The sequence below is a fragment of the Ursus arctos genome, unplaced genomic scaffold (assembly GCF_023065955.2).
Source record: "Ursus arctos isolate Adak ecotype North America unplaced genomic scaffold, UrsArc2.0 scaffold_5, whole genome shotgun sequence".
Classification (NCBI taxonomy): Eukaryota; Metazoa; Chordata; class Mammalia; order Carnivora; family Ursidae; genus Ursus; species Ursus arctos.
Window position 1 is genome coordinate 45,873,561 of NW_026623067.1, and position 17,344 is coordinate 45,890,904.

A 17,344-nucleotide genomic window follows, 5' to 3' on the forward strand; every position below is an offset into this window, starting at 1 on the left:
TAAGTACCTCCCATATGCCAAGCTTTCTGCTGGGGTTGGGGGGGGCAGGAACGCGTTGAGACCCATTTCTGCCCTCAAGGATCATTTCTTGCCCTTACAGTCAAGTGTTGGAGACAGATAAGTAATTGACCATTATAATAGTGCTATTTACTCAGTGGGGATAGAGGAATCCACCCCTCACCCCAATCTCAGACTGAGTTAGAGGGCCTATGACTAGTGGGGAAGGCTAAAGGCAGCATCTGGGACAGTTTCTCTAAGGTAGAGATGACCCTAGAGCTTGAGTGATAAGGTGGCAACTACAAGGCATTGAGACTAAGAGATATGCCTAAGAAAAACTAGACAAATTTTATCTTTATTTTTTCCTTCTTCTGTATAATAGATAAATTACATTTTATTGTCAGCTTTGTTTTCATTTTTCAACTTAAAAGTTTTGAGGTTGAGTATCAGCCAGAATGGTAATGAATTGAGTCACAGTTACTCCAAGTAAAGAGAATATTCACATGCATGCTTATGAAAAAGAGATCCTGCCACGTTTTTAAACAGCAATAAACACAATAATGTAAGTACAGTCTTTTGCCCCATTTCCATTCAGATTATTCTTTTTATAACTGAATTCATTAAAATTAGAATTGGTTATAATGCCTGTGTTTTGAAGCATATACTAGGCTAAGTCATAAGTCAGAACCTGCCATTTTAAAATAAATGCAATTATTTGGTTCTTCTAAATTGTAGCTTTTACTACAATGGGAAAAAATTGGCATATTTATGAACACCTCCAGAATTCTGTTGAATTGAGGAAGACATTATTTAGGTAGACATAAAGTAGTAATTCAGACTATATTTGGAACAGGATATCAGAATTAATGTGTCTTCTCTTTAAAGTGATTAGTGGGGCAGATGATATCTTTGACATTAATAGTCGCCTAAGTTACATTTTTAAGGAAAGAGTGCCACCTACTGAATGAGGATTTTTTTTTCTTCCCTGTCATTCTATTCTGGAATGTTCTGTTTCACTTTGAATTCTTAGTTTTTTTTCAACTACAGATAGGTAGCTTATGCAAGCCAGTGAACAAAGAAGTTAGTTTCACTCCTGGTCTCATCATCCAATGGATTAAATACGATGGCGAGTATTCTTAGAGGAAGTTTGTGCCTCCAAAACCAGTTGTAGAAAACAGAACCTAAACATAAACATGATTTAGCACTTTGCAAGTTTCAAAACCTTCCCATGATTTTAATGTATTGATTGGCCCAAAGGTTTTTTGTTTGTTTTGTTTTAAGACAGGTATGTGTACACTCACTGAGTGGGAATAGGTGAGCAAATGGCTGGGAAGAAATTATTCCGAGGAATAACTGAAGGAGAGTAAGGAACATATGACATTGGTCTCAACATCTGGTGGGGAGACCTCAGTCACCTAGAAAATAGTATTAGTACAGAGATATTTGATCACAACTTGGCAGTAGGTCATCTGGGGAGATTCCTGAAGTCAAGTTGGAGATCCAAATACCTCTTTCACAGTAATCCATACGGTACTTTTGGTAGTTATGAACAAGATGTTATCTCATCAGTGAAAGGTTGAGAACATGAACATTAGCAAACACACCAGTAACAGAATTAAAAGATTTTATTTGAGAATTTTACATGGCCATTATTTATAGTTTATTGGCACATTTGTGGTGTTTTGGCTTAATTTATTGCTAGGCATCAAACGTTTGCAGCTTTTTCCACTTGTTTATTGGACTATGGAAGTAGAGAGTGATTTTTTTTTTGAAGAGGCGCTAGACTGTATGACATTGATTTATACTTGCTGTTGTAGACAGATTAATTGTACAGCCCACTGAGGAATGATACTTCATATTAAAATCCTGAACTGAAAAACAAAAAAATATACAGCATAGGGCATTAGAATTTATTCCATATAAAATGCTTATGTTGTAATCCAAACGTGTCAAGCTTGTGTCCTAAATACCAGATGTAATTAACTAAAGGTTAGTCACGTTTTCAGTTTAAAGAATAAATGGTATCTAAGAGTAAATCTTAAAAAAAAAAAAAAAAGTAAATTGTAGTGATGTCTACTCTTATTACATAAGTAAGGAGTAATAATTGGCTGAATGAATGACACGCATTCTCAGAAAACAAACTTTTTTTTTTTAATTTGAGAGAGAGAGCTCAGGAGCTGGTGGGGGAGGGACAGAGGGAAGAGAGGGAGAAAAATCTCAAGCAAACTCCCTGCTGAGCACAAAGCCTGACAGGGGGCTCTATCCCATGACCCTGAGATCATGCCCTGAGCAGAAATCAAGAATCGGACACTCAACGGACTGAGCCACCCAGGCACTCCTCAAAAAACATTATTTTTAATAATACAAAATAAAAATATTTTAGCAGTAATTGGGTTTTCAGGTTGGCACTCAAAATGACACATGAAATATTAACATTCCAGCTTTTCTTCATTTTAAAAAAGCAAACCATCACTTTTGTGACCTAGATCAAGCATTTCTGAAATTATGACACCAGATTATGAAAAAAAAAAACCAGGCGGTGTGGTTGCAGAGAACCCTGGAACCATGGGAGTTAGAATTCAGATTGGGCCATTGTCGCAAGTTCCACTGAGACTTGGTCAGAAAACATCCATGCTTTTTCTCATTTCTGGCTACTGCTTCACATCTTTTTGGCTTATAGCACTTAAATATACAAAAATAGCTGTGTCTTTTAAGAAGGAGAAATTTGTGGTTAATTCTTTAAAAAAAAACAAACTAGAAGAGTTTTAATGTAAAACAACCTAAAAATCCATGTCTTGTGGTCTCTTCTTTCTTGAATGTTTGTCCTGACATTTTGACATTTCTGAGAGCTTCGATAGAGTCTTTTAAATATAATACTCACTGCTTTTCATAATTAGGTTTATTGCTTTTATGATAGTGACTATCAAGTACACAGAATCTGAAAGTTCAGTATTTCCTAGCCCAAGTTTTTACAGGGTCTGCAGATCCACATATGTACCTTGCTGATGGTGCTGGTGATAAGAAATTTTAAAATACTGGGAGCCACTGGATCATAGGAATGGCAAAGAATATTTTACACAAATAAACTATTAGGGGGTGCTCTTCCGATTTAACAAATAAGGGAGCTTATGAGTCACGTTGAGCTTTATATTTTTTGATATTATATTTGCCTTGCCAGGACTACTGCATGTATATAGTGGCATTAATAAATGAATCAATGTTTACATTGGATGGCCCTGAAGTATTGCCTTGTAGCCTGATCTGATTTGGTAAATTCTGGAATTCCAGAAAGGTTGTGAATTACTGACGATCATGTAGCTAGTTAATGGCAGTTAGGACTTGACTGTGAATTTCCAAACTCCCCAATCCTTTTATTCTTTGGTTCTTGAAGACTCCCACAATGTAGAGAGTAGTAGTTACGTAGCATGTGCTTATTTTTAAAGATTTCGGCCATATAGAAAAATACAGAGGGAAAATATTAGGGAATAGTGTAATGAACAGCCATAAAACTTTTGCCTATATTTAATAAATATTAATATTTTTATCATTTTTGCTGCAATTGGGTACGTGAATGTGTGTACTTTACAGGAGTGAATATTAAACAAACAGTGGGAGGTCTCCTTGTCCCCCTGCCTCCCTCCTGGCACCCCACAGATAGCAGACCACCTTGTAGACTTGTACAGCAGTTACCTCCTGAAAGTAGAAAAACACAGTTGTATTTTGCTATTTTCATCTGTTTTTCAACTAACGGTTTGTTAAGAGAAAACATGAACCAACATAGTATGCAAGGAGGAGGATGGAACTTTGAGGCCAAAGAAACCCAGTTTTAAAACTCAGAATTCCCACCTTCTATGAATTTTAATCAAGTTACTTGATCTTTCTGCAAGAGTTTCTTTGTCCCCATCACGAAGATGGTGTGTTTCACCTTGCAGCCGTGGTGAGAATTAGAGCCACTCTATCGACAACCTCTAGCATAATACCTAGTACAGAGGAGGTGCTCCCTAAAGAGTAGCTTTAATCAACATCATCATCATGAATAATAATAGTGGTAGTTTTAGTAGTTACATGTTTTGGGCGCCTACATGTAATTGGCACTTTTTAAGTGCTTCCTTCATGTTCATTTACTTTAAAACTCTGTGAGATGATAACTATAATGCAAAGGGCTTAAAACAGTGAAAGGCACATAGGAAAGTACATCATTAAATATTACCTATATGTTTTGCAGAAGAAATTAATAGGAGGAAATTAGGGAGGTTAACTTCCTTCTAGGCACTCTACATATATATTAACTGATTTAATTCTGCTAGTCACTTTATATAGTAGGTATTATTATCCCCATTTTATAGTGAGGAAGTTGAGGTACAGAGAAGTTAAACACCTTGGGCCAAAGCTATAGCTAATAGTGTCAGACCTTGGATTTGAACCCAGGCAGTCTGGTTCCAGAGTTCATTCCCCTTATCACTGTGCCACACTTTTTGATTATGTGTGTGGTATGACTTCTGTTTCTATCCTATCCTAGAAACATATCCTTCAAATTATGTCATCTCTGGTGAATAAGAAGTCTTTTTGGTTTTGTTGTGCATACAACCCAGATTTTACTGGTCTGAGTGGCTATTGCCCCCATCAGTACCCCTAAGACACCCCACTCAGCCACCCCCCTGCAATACTTTTTAAACTCCCCAGTGCGGGTCTGACATGGCTCATGAATGCATTTGGTCTCTTGCCCTGTAGCTGTCTCTGGACAGCGCTGCCTCCTTGTCCATTGCCTTTGCTTCCTCCAGCCACATTGGTCTCACTGCTTCTGCTGAGTACTGATGCTCTTTCTGCTCTGACTGCCTTCCCACCAGTCACTGCCAGGAACACGGCTATCAATGCCAAAGACACAAGAGTGCACTCACTGTGCCAGAGCTCTGGGAGTTTGCAATGAAGTGAAGACTGTGCCCCCAGGTCCCTATTTTATTTCATATTCTGGGGCTTTACTCGAGGCATGTGGAGATGAGAGAAAATGGCTTGTCAGGTTTGTTTTTTGTTTTTTTCCTTTGGCTGATGTCTCATCTTCACCCAAGACCTAAGTCCTTAGCAAAGAGTGAGTAGACAGGGGCAGATCTTAGTGACAAACTCTGGCCTCTGCTAATAGACCAGGCGAAGTTTGAGTGTTTGACACCGACTTCTCTTAGGATGGGTTCGAATCAGGTGATTTACTCATCTCTGAAGCTGGCTGTCAAGTAATCTTTCCCCCCATATTTTGAATTCTTAGAGCCTTAGTCGCACTAAAAACATACTGAATTTTGTGATAGCTTGAGAAGTCTTATATTAATACAGTAAGCCTGTTTAACTTCACTTTATCTCGTGTTTCCTAACAGCAGAATAATAAACTATTTAGTATTTTATAGAACATTGTTTTCACCAAAGTTGTATCTTTTGTCTAGAAAATCTTTCAGCCTTCATCAGCTCCCTTCCTGCCAGTCCTGTTCTTTCCTTTAAAATTATTCAGGTATGACCTCCTCTGTGGATCTTTCCAGGACTCCCCTAGATAAAATTAAGGATGGCTATCCACTCCATCCTTGCAACTATTTATGATATATTAAAATACTTCATTATAGCAGAGATGGCCTCATATTTTCTCTCTTGGGCTAGACTAAGCACCTGGAGGGATAGAGGTCCTATCTTATTTATCTTTTGTTTCTTTATCCCACTTTGTATTTCTGTGTCTCTTGCCTAGCCCAGAGCTTCCATGTAGTAGACGTGCCAACATTCATTGAACAGAGTGGTTTTCTAGTATTAAAAGCGTAAAGAAGAAAGGCAGCATTTGTGAGGAAGTCATTCTTCCTCATTCTGAGCATCCCAGTTAACATGCCTTTCCACCAGCTAGAAGGAAGTACTATAGAAATACTATCAGCTGTTCTGCGGCATTTGAAAGAAATCATTCTCCTAGCAAAGGCTGTAAGAGGGCTTTGTGCTGTAATCATCCAGTGCTATACTCTCTTCTCCATTAATCTGGGAACATTAAAAACAGCCCAAGGGTTTTTTATTAACATGGATGGTATTCACTCAAAATGTTATATTCAACTGTTAACCAACTTTTCTTGAAAGCAGGGAATATGTACAGTAACAGACCAATTTTCCAATTATTAGCCTTATTCATTTGATCTCTTAAAAGAATACTCAAACTAAGCTGCCATGTTTTTTGAAAAATAATTGACTTAGTAAAAATGTAGTTGCATACCCACTGAAGAAGGTTCCAAAGAAAAGCATACAGCAGAGCTTCCTTATAACATTGATTTGGGATCTTTTTGATGAAAAGCAAAATGGTGAAGGAACAGCCATCCCTTCCAACAACCCCCCATCCCCTTACCTGCTTTGAACCATGAACTATGTACTAGATGAAGGACAGGACACATAGTGCTTTGCTGGGAACTGTCCCACAGTAGTGGTGTAGGGAGTTCCAATCTACTTCTCTAATGTATTGTAAAAGCTCACTAACGCATCATTTGTCATTTAGACATTCCCAATCCTAGATTTGTTATGTAGCACAAAGGGGGAATTCTTGAAAGGAAATACACATTTAGCCAAATACTATAAAATATTAGCATCCTTTTCCTTGCTTACTGATCTATGTTCAACAGTTAAGGAAGAGGATGCTCATACGTCCCATTTTTTTCAAAGGTTTCTAAAGGTTCTTCGTCCAGTATCAAGGACACATAAAGGAAGGAATAAACAGTGGAATTTTTAGCAGTGAATATCAAAGAATACAAACCTACAGGATTAAAAGTTTTTGAAGCTTTCATGGGTTTTTGTTGGAAAGGAACAAATGAGAAATGGGACCATATTGGTCTTACATTCCCTTCGTAAACACTGGCTCTCAAAAACTAGTTTACATTAAGCCTGGTAGATCTCCCAAGTTTGTGGGTGCAAAGAAAAGAATAGCCTGCATCTTTCTCCCTGGAAAGATGGGGGGCAGGAGAGAAGTATTTAGAAATATTGTTACAAAGGTCATTACTTTGATGAGTAAAAAAAGTATTTTTGAAAAATAAGTAATAAACATGCTACTGGCAGCTAGTTAACTTTTCGGTCCATTTGTTTTGTCTGTCATTGTTAGAAAAACAGCATTCATTTTTTTCTGTCACTAAGGTTTTCATGTATGTTGTGAGTTGATGAATCTTAGAAAATCATAAAACTCGTTTCTGTTCAGTTCTGACCATTTTTACAATTTTCACTTGTCTGCTATAAATATTACTCTTTCATTTTAGTTCATAATTTGTGACAAGTCAGTGAATTTCACTGAACTTGAGTCAAGTCATCGTAGAACTGAAAGCATGTGTTTCACTGGAGTCTGATTTGTTTTTTTATGCCAGTACATAAGGGGTGTTAACTTGGAAAGATGTCTGCCCTCACTGTCTCTGCTTTTTCTCTTGGAGTGCTTTGCTAATCTTGTAAGATTTTTATTTCCTTACTAACTTGATTACTAACTTGACTTGATTACTAACTTGACTTGTCTTCTTTCCTTTACTTTTCTTTAAATTCTTACTGCCTCCTGGAAGGTTTTAACTTCTGTTGTAGACATTCTCTTGACCAGTCAATTACACACTTGCCAGTACATGTGATTATTATCTTATATATCCTCTGGCTTGATGAAGTATATACAATTATTTTCATTTGATATAAATTTATTGATTTTCAGATTCATCTATTAGCACATTTAGAAGGAAGAGTAATTTTTTCCCCAGATTTGGATAGAATATCACAGTTCCATTACCATGTGATGTCATCAGTAATGCATATTAGACTGATCTGTTTGTGGTTAATTAATTAACTTGAATATGGTAGTTTTTAATGGAATCTGCCATTACATTTCTGAGAGATAGGAATGTACCAGGGAAACTTCTTAATCAAGTTTTTGCATTGCTGCTTTATATTCTTCCAGGGACTAGGCAAGTGTTAAGAGTGATTTTGAACATTATTTTTATAACAGTATCTTGTTCTTGGTTTATGTGGTTCTTAGGCACAGGAAACACAGCCCCTTTAGTTTGATGATATTTACTCATATATAAACATGTCTACCTGAAAGTCTAACCTTGCTGTTTTACCTTCAGTATGTAACTTTGGAAGCTGCTGAAGTCCATCCAAAAGGCTTGTGTGTTAATTACACAAGATTTACTTTTCCTGCAAAGCAGTTTTATCAAACTCATATTTGAATATTGCTATGGATATTTGTGATCAAGAAAGGTGCCTTTTAATCATAAAACAGTTTTAAGTAGAATTAAACAAAAATGCAGTTCATAAAAGAAAACAACCTAGAATCTTTTCTTTCTTCACTTAATAATATATCGTCCATTCATCGTGATAATGTCTTAGTTGGTAATTATCAATATGTTAAGTACATTTAAAAAATATTAATGGTGTTTGAATTTAAAACAGTTATAATTACCAGTAATAATTCACTTACTTCAGTATTCTCTTGAGTATCAATTTCTTTAAATATATCCATACATATTTATCACATATATAAGAACATATAATGTAAAACCATGTAGTTAAAATACACTTTTCTTTCTTTCTTTTTCTTTTTTTTAAGATTTTATTTTTAAGTAATTTCTACACCCATCATGGGGCTCAAATTTACAACCCTAAGATCAAGAGTCCCATGTTCCACTAAGCCAGCCAGGTGTCCCAAAATACATTTTCCTTTTTGAGTCTCTTGAATTCACTAAAAGGAGCTGTTGAGGCATGTAGGTTACTCCATAGACTAGGTTGGTAATTGACTGCCAAAAAAATGCCATGTGGAGTTGCTACCTTTACGAATGCTTTGATACTGGGGCATCTCGGTGGCACAGCCGGTTAAGTGTCCAACTTTTGGTTTTGGCTCACATCGTGATCTCAGGGTTGTGAGATCAAGCCCTGCGTCGGACACTGCGCTCAGTGGAGTCTGCTTAAGACTCCCTCTCCCTCTCCTTCTGCCCCCCCCAAAATAAATAAATCTTTTTTTTTAAATACTTTGATGCTTTGATACTGTCTAGTAGCTCTCTGCTTTTTGTAAACTCCCTGTTACTATATTTTCATAATGATTGTTAAGCTAATATTTTACAAATTACTCATTTAGAAGTCAGAAAACCTTTTGAGTATTCTTCTTGTTCTCTTTGAAATTGTTTTTATGTCCCAGAGACACTAATTTGTGGTAGAAGTTACAGATTAAATAAGCTGTGTGTGTCTGCTGGGTACTACATCTGCACAGTATTACTTCCCAGATATTTATTCAGGAGAAATGATAACCAGCTACTTCAGACTCTGAATCGGCAATTATTTATGGAGCCCATGGCATCTGTTGCTCCGGGTGCTCTGTTGGTAGCTGCGGGACATGCCAGGGGAAGGCCCTGCCCTCAAAGCACTTGCACTTCCCTTGTCTAGGTTGGCCTAAGTCAGCTAGTGAACAAGCAATTGCAATATGATTACCCATTAGTATATTCTATAGTTTAATTTTGGTTAATTTCATATATATACTCCTCATGTTTCTATACCATGTTCAACTTTTCAAAATCTTGTAATTTTTGCTGAATAATTTTAATCTTAAAACTCAGATGACGTGCCATTTTAACAGAAACTAATCCATGAGGTCAGATAAACTGAATCTTAGTATGTACAGATAATTTGGAATAATCTATAAATATGAATCTATCAGAGTCACTAAGGTGGTATTAAACTACTTATAATCATTGTTGACAATAAGTTATATTATTGTCTTTGTTGTTTGGCCTCTATATTATTTAACCTTTGATGTTGTTAACTAGAACATGGGCTTTTTAAGGGTGAAATTCTGTGCCTGTATCCTTCAAAGGACTAAATAGGAAGATTTGTACAATACTAGAAATAGCTGCTCCTCCATAAAAACTTCTGATAGAGATTCCACATATTATAAAACTGATTATATCATGGCCATATCCATATTAAGAAATCAGTAGTCCTTTGTTGTGCCAAAGAGAAGACGGTTACTCTTTATGGGGGAAAAAAAGCAATTGCCTGTTTCTCGTTGTAAATAAATAGGAGTTGTGCCATCGTTAGTTCTCAGGGTCAAATATTACTGAGTATAAATTGGAATAAAATCTTTTGGGGACTAATTATCATATACATGTGAGCCATTTTATATTAGATATATTGTAATTGCTGTATTACTTAAAGATGGGAAGTTGGACTAACCATTGATTTTATTTAATTCTTCCTGCTCAGAAGAGGGAAAACACTAGTAGTAGCTCATATCTCTCAAGAAATTATCTTATGGGAAAATAGAGGTTTTACAGATATTTTGGCCTCAGATCTTGGTCAACAAATTTTAAGCACTTGTAAGTACTCAATTTTCCTTTTGATCTGTAGGATATAAAAGACCATAGAATCATTCCTATCTGGGTTTAAATCCTGTATTTTTCACATACAGACTTTATCACCTTGGACACATAACTTAACCTCCTTGTTTGTTTTTTCTTATCTGCCAATGGGATAGTAAAAGTCCCAAGTCATGAGAATTGGCTGAGGTGACCCATGTGGAGCTGTTAGCACAGTGCCCTGTCCATGGTAAGGGATTGTTAGCCTCTGTTGTTAGTCTTATGCTTCACCACACACTCTCCCCATTCTTACCTAAGTCATTCCTTCTCTTGACTTTTACCTGAAAACTCAAATTTTAAGGGTCCCACAACAGACTTGTTTTGTTTTGGAAGATAGTTCCTCCCTTGCTCCCCTCTCCCCTTGGTCACAAAGCTTGTGGGTTTTAATATATGAATTCCTCTCTTAAGGAGAACTTCCCAAGTGGACCTCAGTTGGGTGGCTTTGAATTGTGCCTATCCCAAACAATTCAGTGTATTTTCCAGGGTTCCTTGAGATTCCTTGGATACTGAAAGAATTGAGTTTCTACATAAAGTTATCCATAATGTGAAATATTCTGGAAATGTTTATATATACTAAAGTTAAACTCCATTGGTTTCCAGAAAGGTTTCATATGATCATTACATACTCTTATTACAGTGAAGTGCTCTATTAATGAAGAGAATTAATGTGCTTCTTTAATTCTTACAGTAATCACCATTGTAAAAACTTGTTTAAACTTTATATTCTCATCAGATAAACAGTACAGATATCTGATGTTGAGTCACTGTAAAAACAAAATCAGAGTTGACAGTGACCTGCCATAGCAGTCAAGAGTCAGACTGACCAGGGTTTGAATCCTACTCCTGCTCCTTATACACTGTGTGACCCCAGGCATGTAAGTCAGCTTCTCCAAGCCTCAGATGATAATAACCTCATAGGGTAGGGTTATTGGGAGGGAAGTACATGTAAATACCTATAAAGTACTTAACACCTTGCCTGGCATGTAACATTAATTTTTTCTATTATGACGTAAGTCTGGCAGTTATTTCTCCGTATCACTAGTTGTTGACTAACATACATATTTCCATGCTAAATATGAACCATTTAAGAAATACCTTTTAAAAATCATAATGAACTTGGTAGAATTCTATTTTTGAGTGTTTTTCTAATATCTTCTGTGTGCCAGAGCAGTGTGCTGTACTAGTGCTATAGTCAGGCTCTTTGGAGATGCAGGGAGGAGAGATACATTAGGGTTTATTTCAGTGCAAAGTAAAATGGACCCATGAAGTTTACTGCATTGCAGCGCATGTACGTGGCCTCTGGAGAACTTGGTTATTCACCACCCAGGGAAGTTTTAGTAGCTCTAATCGTGTAACAGCCTATCATGGGACCGAGGTACCACTCTTAAGTTTATTTGCATTGCTTTTTCCCTTCCTTCCATTGCTAACCACACATTCCTTCTAATTTCTTTTTCTTCTCCCTTATTTCTGTCTTATTGTTCCTACTTACTACTTTGCTCTTTTTCTCTATTTCGATGCCATTCTTCCTGCAGTGACACTATCTCTGTATCCTGCAGTCAAACACCCATAGTGGGCAGATGTGGTTAAAATGTACAGTACCATCCGGTATAGAGGGTCTTTGGACCAGGGCACATTGTTGCACTGGCCAGCTGTGGACTGCAGGATGGGTTCCAATGTATAAAGCACAGTGCTCCCAAGCATCAGGCACCACCCTTGGAAGGAGAGGTGGCTCTGGCTGGATAGGCCCTCTGGCTTCAGTTCTGGTGCCTTTTGTGGCCTGTTGAGGACATTTGCTACTGATGATAGAAAAGTGAGTAAGATGTTGTAACCTGTCCCAGAAAAGCTCCCAGTGTGGTGAGGGAAGCAGACACTTAAAACTAATACTCAACTTTATGCTGTATTATAATTAATATTAACTCAGTGGGGAGGGAATGGCAACTGCTATTGATTGGCAGTAGGAAATTCTTTACTGAAGGCATGTAAGATGACAGGGTAGTTCTGTCAGGGGAAAAAAAATCATCTGCAATAGCAGAGAGGTATGAAATATCTTGGTGTGCTTAAGAAGGGTATTTTAGTGCTTCAAGAAGTGATGGCTAGTGTTTAAGGGGCTCCGGGAAGAGGGTCTGGTATATGATACCAATGAGGTCGGTCAGAGAGTTAGAAGCAGAACTGGGGAAAAAATCACCTCCTAGAAGTTCAGGGAGAGGAGAACTCTAAGAGTGACAGTCGAGTCAACAATAGTTGTTACCATAGGCAGTCAGAGGACCCAGGGGCTTCATTTTAAGAAGGGACCATTGAACCATCTCATTTGTTAGCAGGTAAATTCTGTAGGTCTAGAAAGGAACCAGAACAAGTCATCTAACCTCAGAGGAGAAAGGTTCTTTGAAGCTCTAGGCTGATCACAGATTCATTCTGAGGAAGGTTTAGAACCAAAAAAAAAAAAAAAAGCCAGAGACATGTTTTCTAAATAAACAGAAAAGTAAGATAAAGCTTAGTTTGTAATAATGTTTAAATTTCTCATATTTGGCTAAAATTTCATGTATTTTTAAAGTTTTCAGAGTAGTTTCCCAAAATATGTATGTTTGTTTTGTCAAAGAGTCAGAAATGTACAAGCTATTACTTTAGCTAAAATAACAGGCATTGGTTGTAGGTACTAATGCAAAAATAACTCTCCAAAACACTCATGTTTAACCAAAATGAATTAGAAGCCCTCTAATCTGGTGATTTAGCAACTATCTGTTTAGATTAGTTTGTGTTAAAAAAAAAAAGATGTCTCCTGTTATAGCTATAATATTAATTGGATAAGAAGATACATGACTGCTATATACATACACACATGATTTTTTTCCTAGCAAGTAGAGTAGGATTTACTGTATATTTCGTTGAATCTAAGATTCCATTGGTTATAAATTAAACCATTATCTTATATAAATCCTACCATAAATTACAACATTTGATTGTAAGAAGCATTCAGATTTCACAGATACTAAAATGCAAAAAAATATACATTTTAGAATTAATGATATATGATCAGTTAAGAAAACATTAGAAATAACTTTTTGGTTTATATTTGCAGGTTAATTTAGGAACAGCAAAAATTGCTCTACTGAATAAAATCTAAATTACAAATGTAGTCTTAATTAAATACAGAACTATAAAAAGATTAACATGAGTTAATTTTTAAACTAGGAGGGTCCTTTGGGCTGTCAAATATGTTAATAAATGATCATTCATTTAATATATGCTTTGAAACCTATCATAATCCAGACATTGTTAGATGTTGGATATTTAATGATGGATAAAACAATAGTCCCTGCCTTCATGGAATTTATAGTTCATGGTGGGGAAACAGGTTTGCAAATTGCAGTGAACACTTTAAAGTACAGTGCTACGAAGGAATGGAACTAGGGATTCCTAACTGAGACTGGAACCATCTCTGAGGAGTAGAAGAAAGTGAGTAGAAATGAGGTGTAGAAGAAAGTGAGTAGAAATGAGGTGAAAAGTAGACAAGAAACAGTGTGCAAAAGTCTTCAGTGGGAGAGATGTTGGAGTTTTTGAGGCGGTTAAGGAAACACAAGGAAGGGGGTGGGGGTCTAGGTGACTTCAGTTGAGGTAAGACCAGATGGTGCTTGGCCACATGGGACCTGTTAAACACTCTGAATTTTAGTCCGACCCAGGGGGACACCACTGGAGGGTTTTCATAGAGGAAGTAACCCTGGCTGCTCTGCGAAGCCTGCATTGGAGTCAGATTCTAAGTGAAGAAGCCTCCTCAGGAGCCTGTTGTTTGTACAGACCAGCTAAGTTGGCAACTTGACCTGGGAGGGCGGGGGGGGGGGGGTGTAGAAAATAAATTTTCTTGAAGACAATTTGCCAGTATCACCAAAAATCTTAATTTGTGTACAATTTGACCCAGCAATTCCATTTCACGGCATTTGTTCTGAAGAAATAATCTTAGATGTATATAAAAGTTGAGCTACTAATATGCTCATCTATTATTTATTAAGAAATTGGTTCAAGTGATTACACTATTTTCAAACAAGTGGAAAGGGAAAGAGGCAAATCATACCGACTTTAAGAAGGCCACATCATTGAGGAAGATTTGTTTAGACAGGGTCAGTCTTCTTCGTGTTTGGGTGAGTGCCAGAGAGAGAGACACTGAAAATACAGAATGGGGAAGAGATACTCATAAAACAAATCTGGGGGAGGAGAGACATTTAGGACCAAAGGGAAGATAAGCTCCTTTGTCCAGGAGTGCAGGAGCTTCTGGGGTGAAAATGCACTGTAGTTCTGCAATGTGACTTATTTTTTGAGAACTAGCCCGGGAACCTAGCCACGCCTTGCAACACTGTTACTGGAGGGGAAAGTGTTTGCTTTTCAACCAGAGAGTTGTAAGTGAATTTTTGGTATGCAGTCCAGCCCATAAATTGGGTTGCCTGTAAATCCGAGTTTCCCTGGGTAAGTAGTAACTGAACAGGATGAAATTTTGGGAAAACATTTCTCTTCCTGCCCCCCTTCTTATCCTTCCCTTTTCCCTCCCCCAAACTCCTTCTCTTTCATTCTCTTCTTTCCCTTTTTCTTTCCCCTTCCTCTCTTCCTTTCCCACTCCTCCCTCCCTCTCTACTCTTCCTCTTAGACACCCAAAAAGTTATATTTTATACTATTATCAGGGCAGGAAGAAGAGCCAGGCACTTCTAATAAAAGAATCTCCCTTCCTTCCTTCCTTCCTTCCTTCCTTCCTTCCTTCCTTCCTCCCTTCCTACCTTCACCTTTTTTCTTTTCATATAGGCTTACTCTTTTCGACAGTTTTCTTATGCCTGTGTAGCGGAAATATTACCATTTGCAAGTTTCAGATGTTTTGTGCTCTTTTGCATTCCTAAAACTATCTAGACCAGTCTCTCTGCACAGGGATATTTAACTTGATTTCCACTGCCCTCACAGAGCTGATGCTTCAGGAAAACCAATGAACCATTTCCTTTCTAGTGCATATTTAGTTTTAAGTAGTTTTTTTGCTGGTTCTCTGAAGATACTGATGCTCTATGGTTGTAATTAGCTGGAAAATTCCTAGAGGAGTTTGCATTTGACTTTTTTAGTCAGCTTGCGGTTATCGTCTCTGGTATTTCCTTGAGTATTTCCTTTTCCTGTCTGTGTAAAAAAAAGAACAAAACTGTTCTGTAGCTTTACAGAATGTCCAAAATAGTTACTGAAGTTAGCTTAGTATTTTTAAAATTGTTACTTCTCCCAAATGTTTTTACTATTTCCTTATGAATCAGGTTTTAAAATCCATGCATATGTGTTCTGTATTTGTTGTGTATATCCACATGTTGATATAAGTGTATTTGAAATTAGCGGATGCCTTACTATTTAGGCTTTGTAGAATTCTCAAAAGTTACTAGCTTCCAGATTCTTTTATTCTGGTAACTCCACACTATATTATGGAGTAAAGGTCAAGTGTTTGTACCAGTTTTACTTTTTATATACAGAGTATCCCCAGTGCTTTGATGTGGAATTGTTGGGAGAATACAAATTTAATCATTTAGGCTTTGAACAAATATTGTGGGATCATAGAAGGTGGGTTAGGTTACCCTTAGCTTATTAAGTATTTATTTAGCTTTTTTCAGAAAATGAGTATATCCACCAGATTCAATCTATATTGACGCAAATTACTGGAAATGCTGGAATAAATTATTGGAAATCCTTAAATTTTTGGAAATCCTAGAGTAGTAAAGTACTCTTCTAAATATCTGTTTGTTAAATACTTAAGGATGTGAGAGTGGTGCAACTGGAAACAACGGAACATTCACAAATGTGTTCATTAATGCCATACTTAACGCCTTGGGATCCATTTTGTTAACTACCTGGGAACAAAGGTCTGCATTAGTTTAGTAAGTCTGTACCTTCTAAACAGGACCTTTCTTTTTAAAGGCATTATTAAACCCACATTATCATGTGACATTGAACGATAGAGTATATATGATTCACAGTGATACTTTCATACTTGGCTTAAATCATTTGGCCGTTTTTAGCAGTTACCTTTTTAGTTACATGTCCAATGAAAGTATAAAATACTATTTGTTCTTGGAAATTATTTTTTATATATTAACCTCATTCTTGTTTCTCCCTCCATTTTAGTCGTGAGATGGAGAATAAAGAAACTCTCAAGGGGTTGCACAAGATGGATGATCGCCCAGAAGAACGAATGATCAGGGAGAAACTGAAGGCAACCTGTATGCCAGCCTGGAAGCATGAGTGGCTGGAAAGGAGAAATAGGAGAGGCCCTGTGGTAAGTAGCTGTGGGTTACCTGATGTAAGGATGAAAGCATAGGAGGAAATGCAAAATTAAGCATAAATAGATCCTTGTAAGCTTTTCTTTTTTTCTTCTTGATTTTAAATGCAGTTGTTTCATTTGCTTGATATTCTAGCCACTTGGAACAAAATACAGCTAAAACTATGCTCACTAAGCACCTTAAACTATTATAGAAGCTAAACTGGTTGGGTTGGGGAGGTAATGCTTAAAGCAACACTGCCCCCTACTGTCAGTATCTAAAATCCTTTTAGTAAAGATTTATATTGTACTTCAAAAAAGAAAAGCGTTTTTTCTCATTTTATTTTGATATTCTTTCTCTAAGGTAGGATCCAAAGATCTGAGTTCCAGAAATCATCCAGGAAAGCAAAAAGGTTGAATAGACTCATGGGGTTTGAGGTAAATTTAAAAGATGCCCAGGGTTTGGGGAAAGAAAACCTAGATCTCTAGGATTAGGAAAGAAAGGCATACTCTATCGTTTGCCATGGTTATTTTCTTTTAAAGTATACAAATACTATGAAATGTGCTTGTCTTTCTTGTAAAGGAAGTAGATCTTGATTGTTAGGTTTCCCAGTATCAGTTTGTATCAGCAAGTTTTTATTTGCTTTTTGTTTGTTCTTTATGACAAGTTAAGATTTATTAGGTTTGGGGGAGGGCAAAGGGATGGTGGGTA

General features: G+C 36.9%; 1 protein-coding gene across 3 annotated transcripts in view; it reads left to right on the forward strand.

Annotated features, from left to right (window-relative positions):
* MAP3K1 (mitogen-activated protein kinase kinase kinase 1) overlaps positions 1-17,344 on the forward strand; it is a 73,230-nt gene that overhangs the window by 24,200 nt on the left and 31,686 nt on the right. For all 3 annotated transcript variants that reach the window (XM_026498939.4, XM_044384179.3, XM_044384180.3), the window contains exon 2: positions 16,500-16,650. In XM_026498939.4, the coding sequence (XP_026354724.1) occupies positions 16,500-16,650 (151 nt within the window). The remainder of the gene's footprint in view (positions 1-16,499; positions 16,651-17,344) is intronic.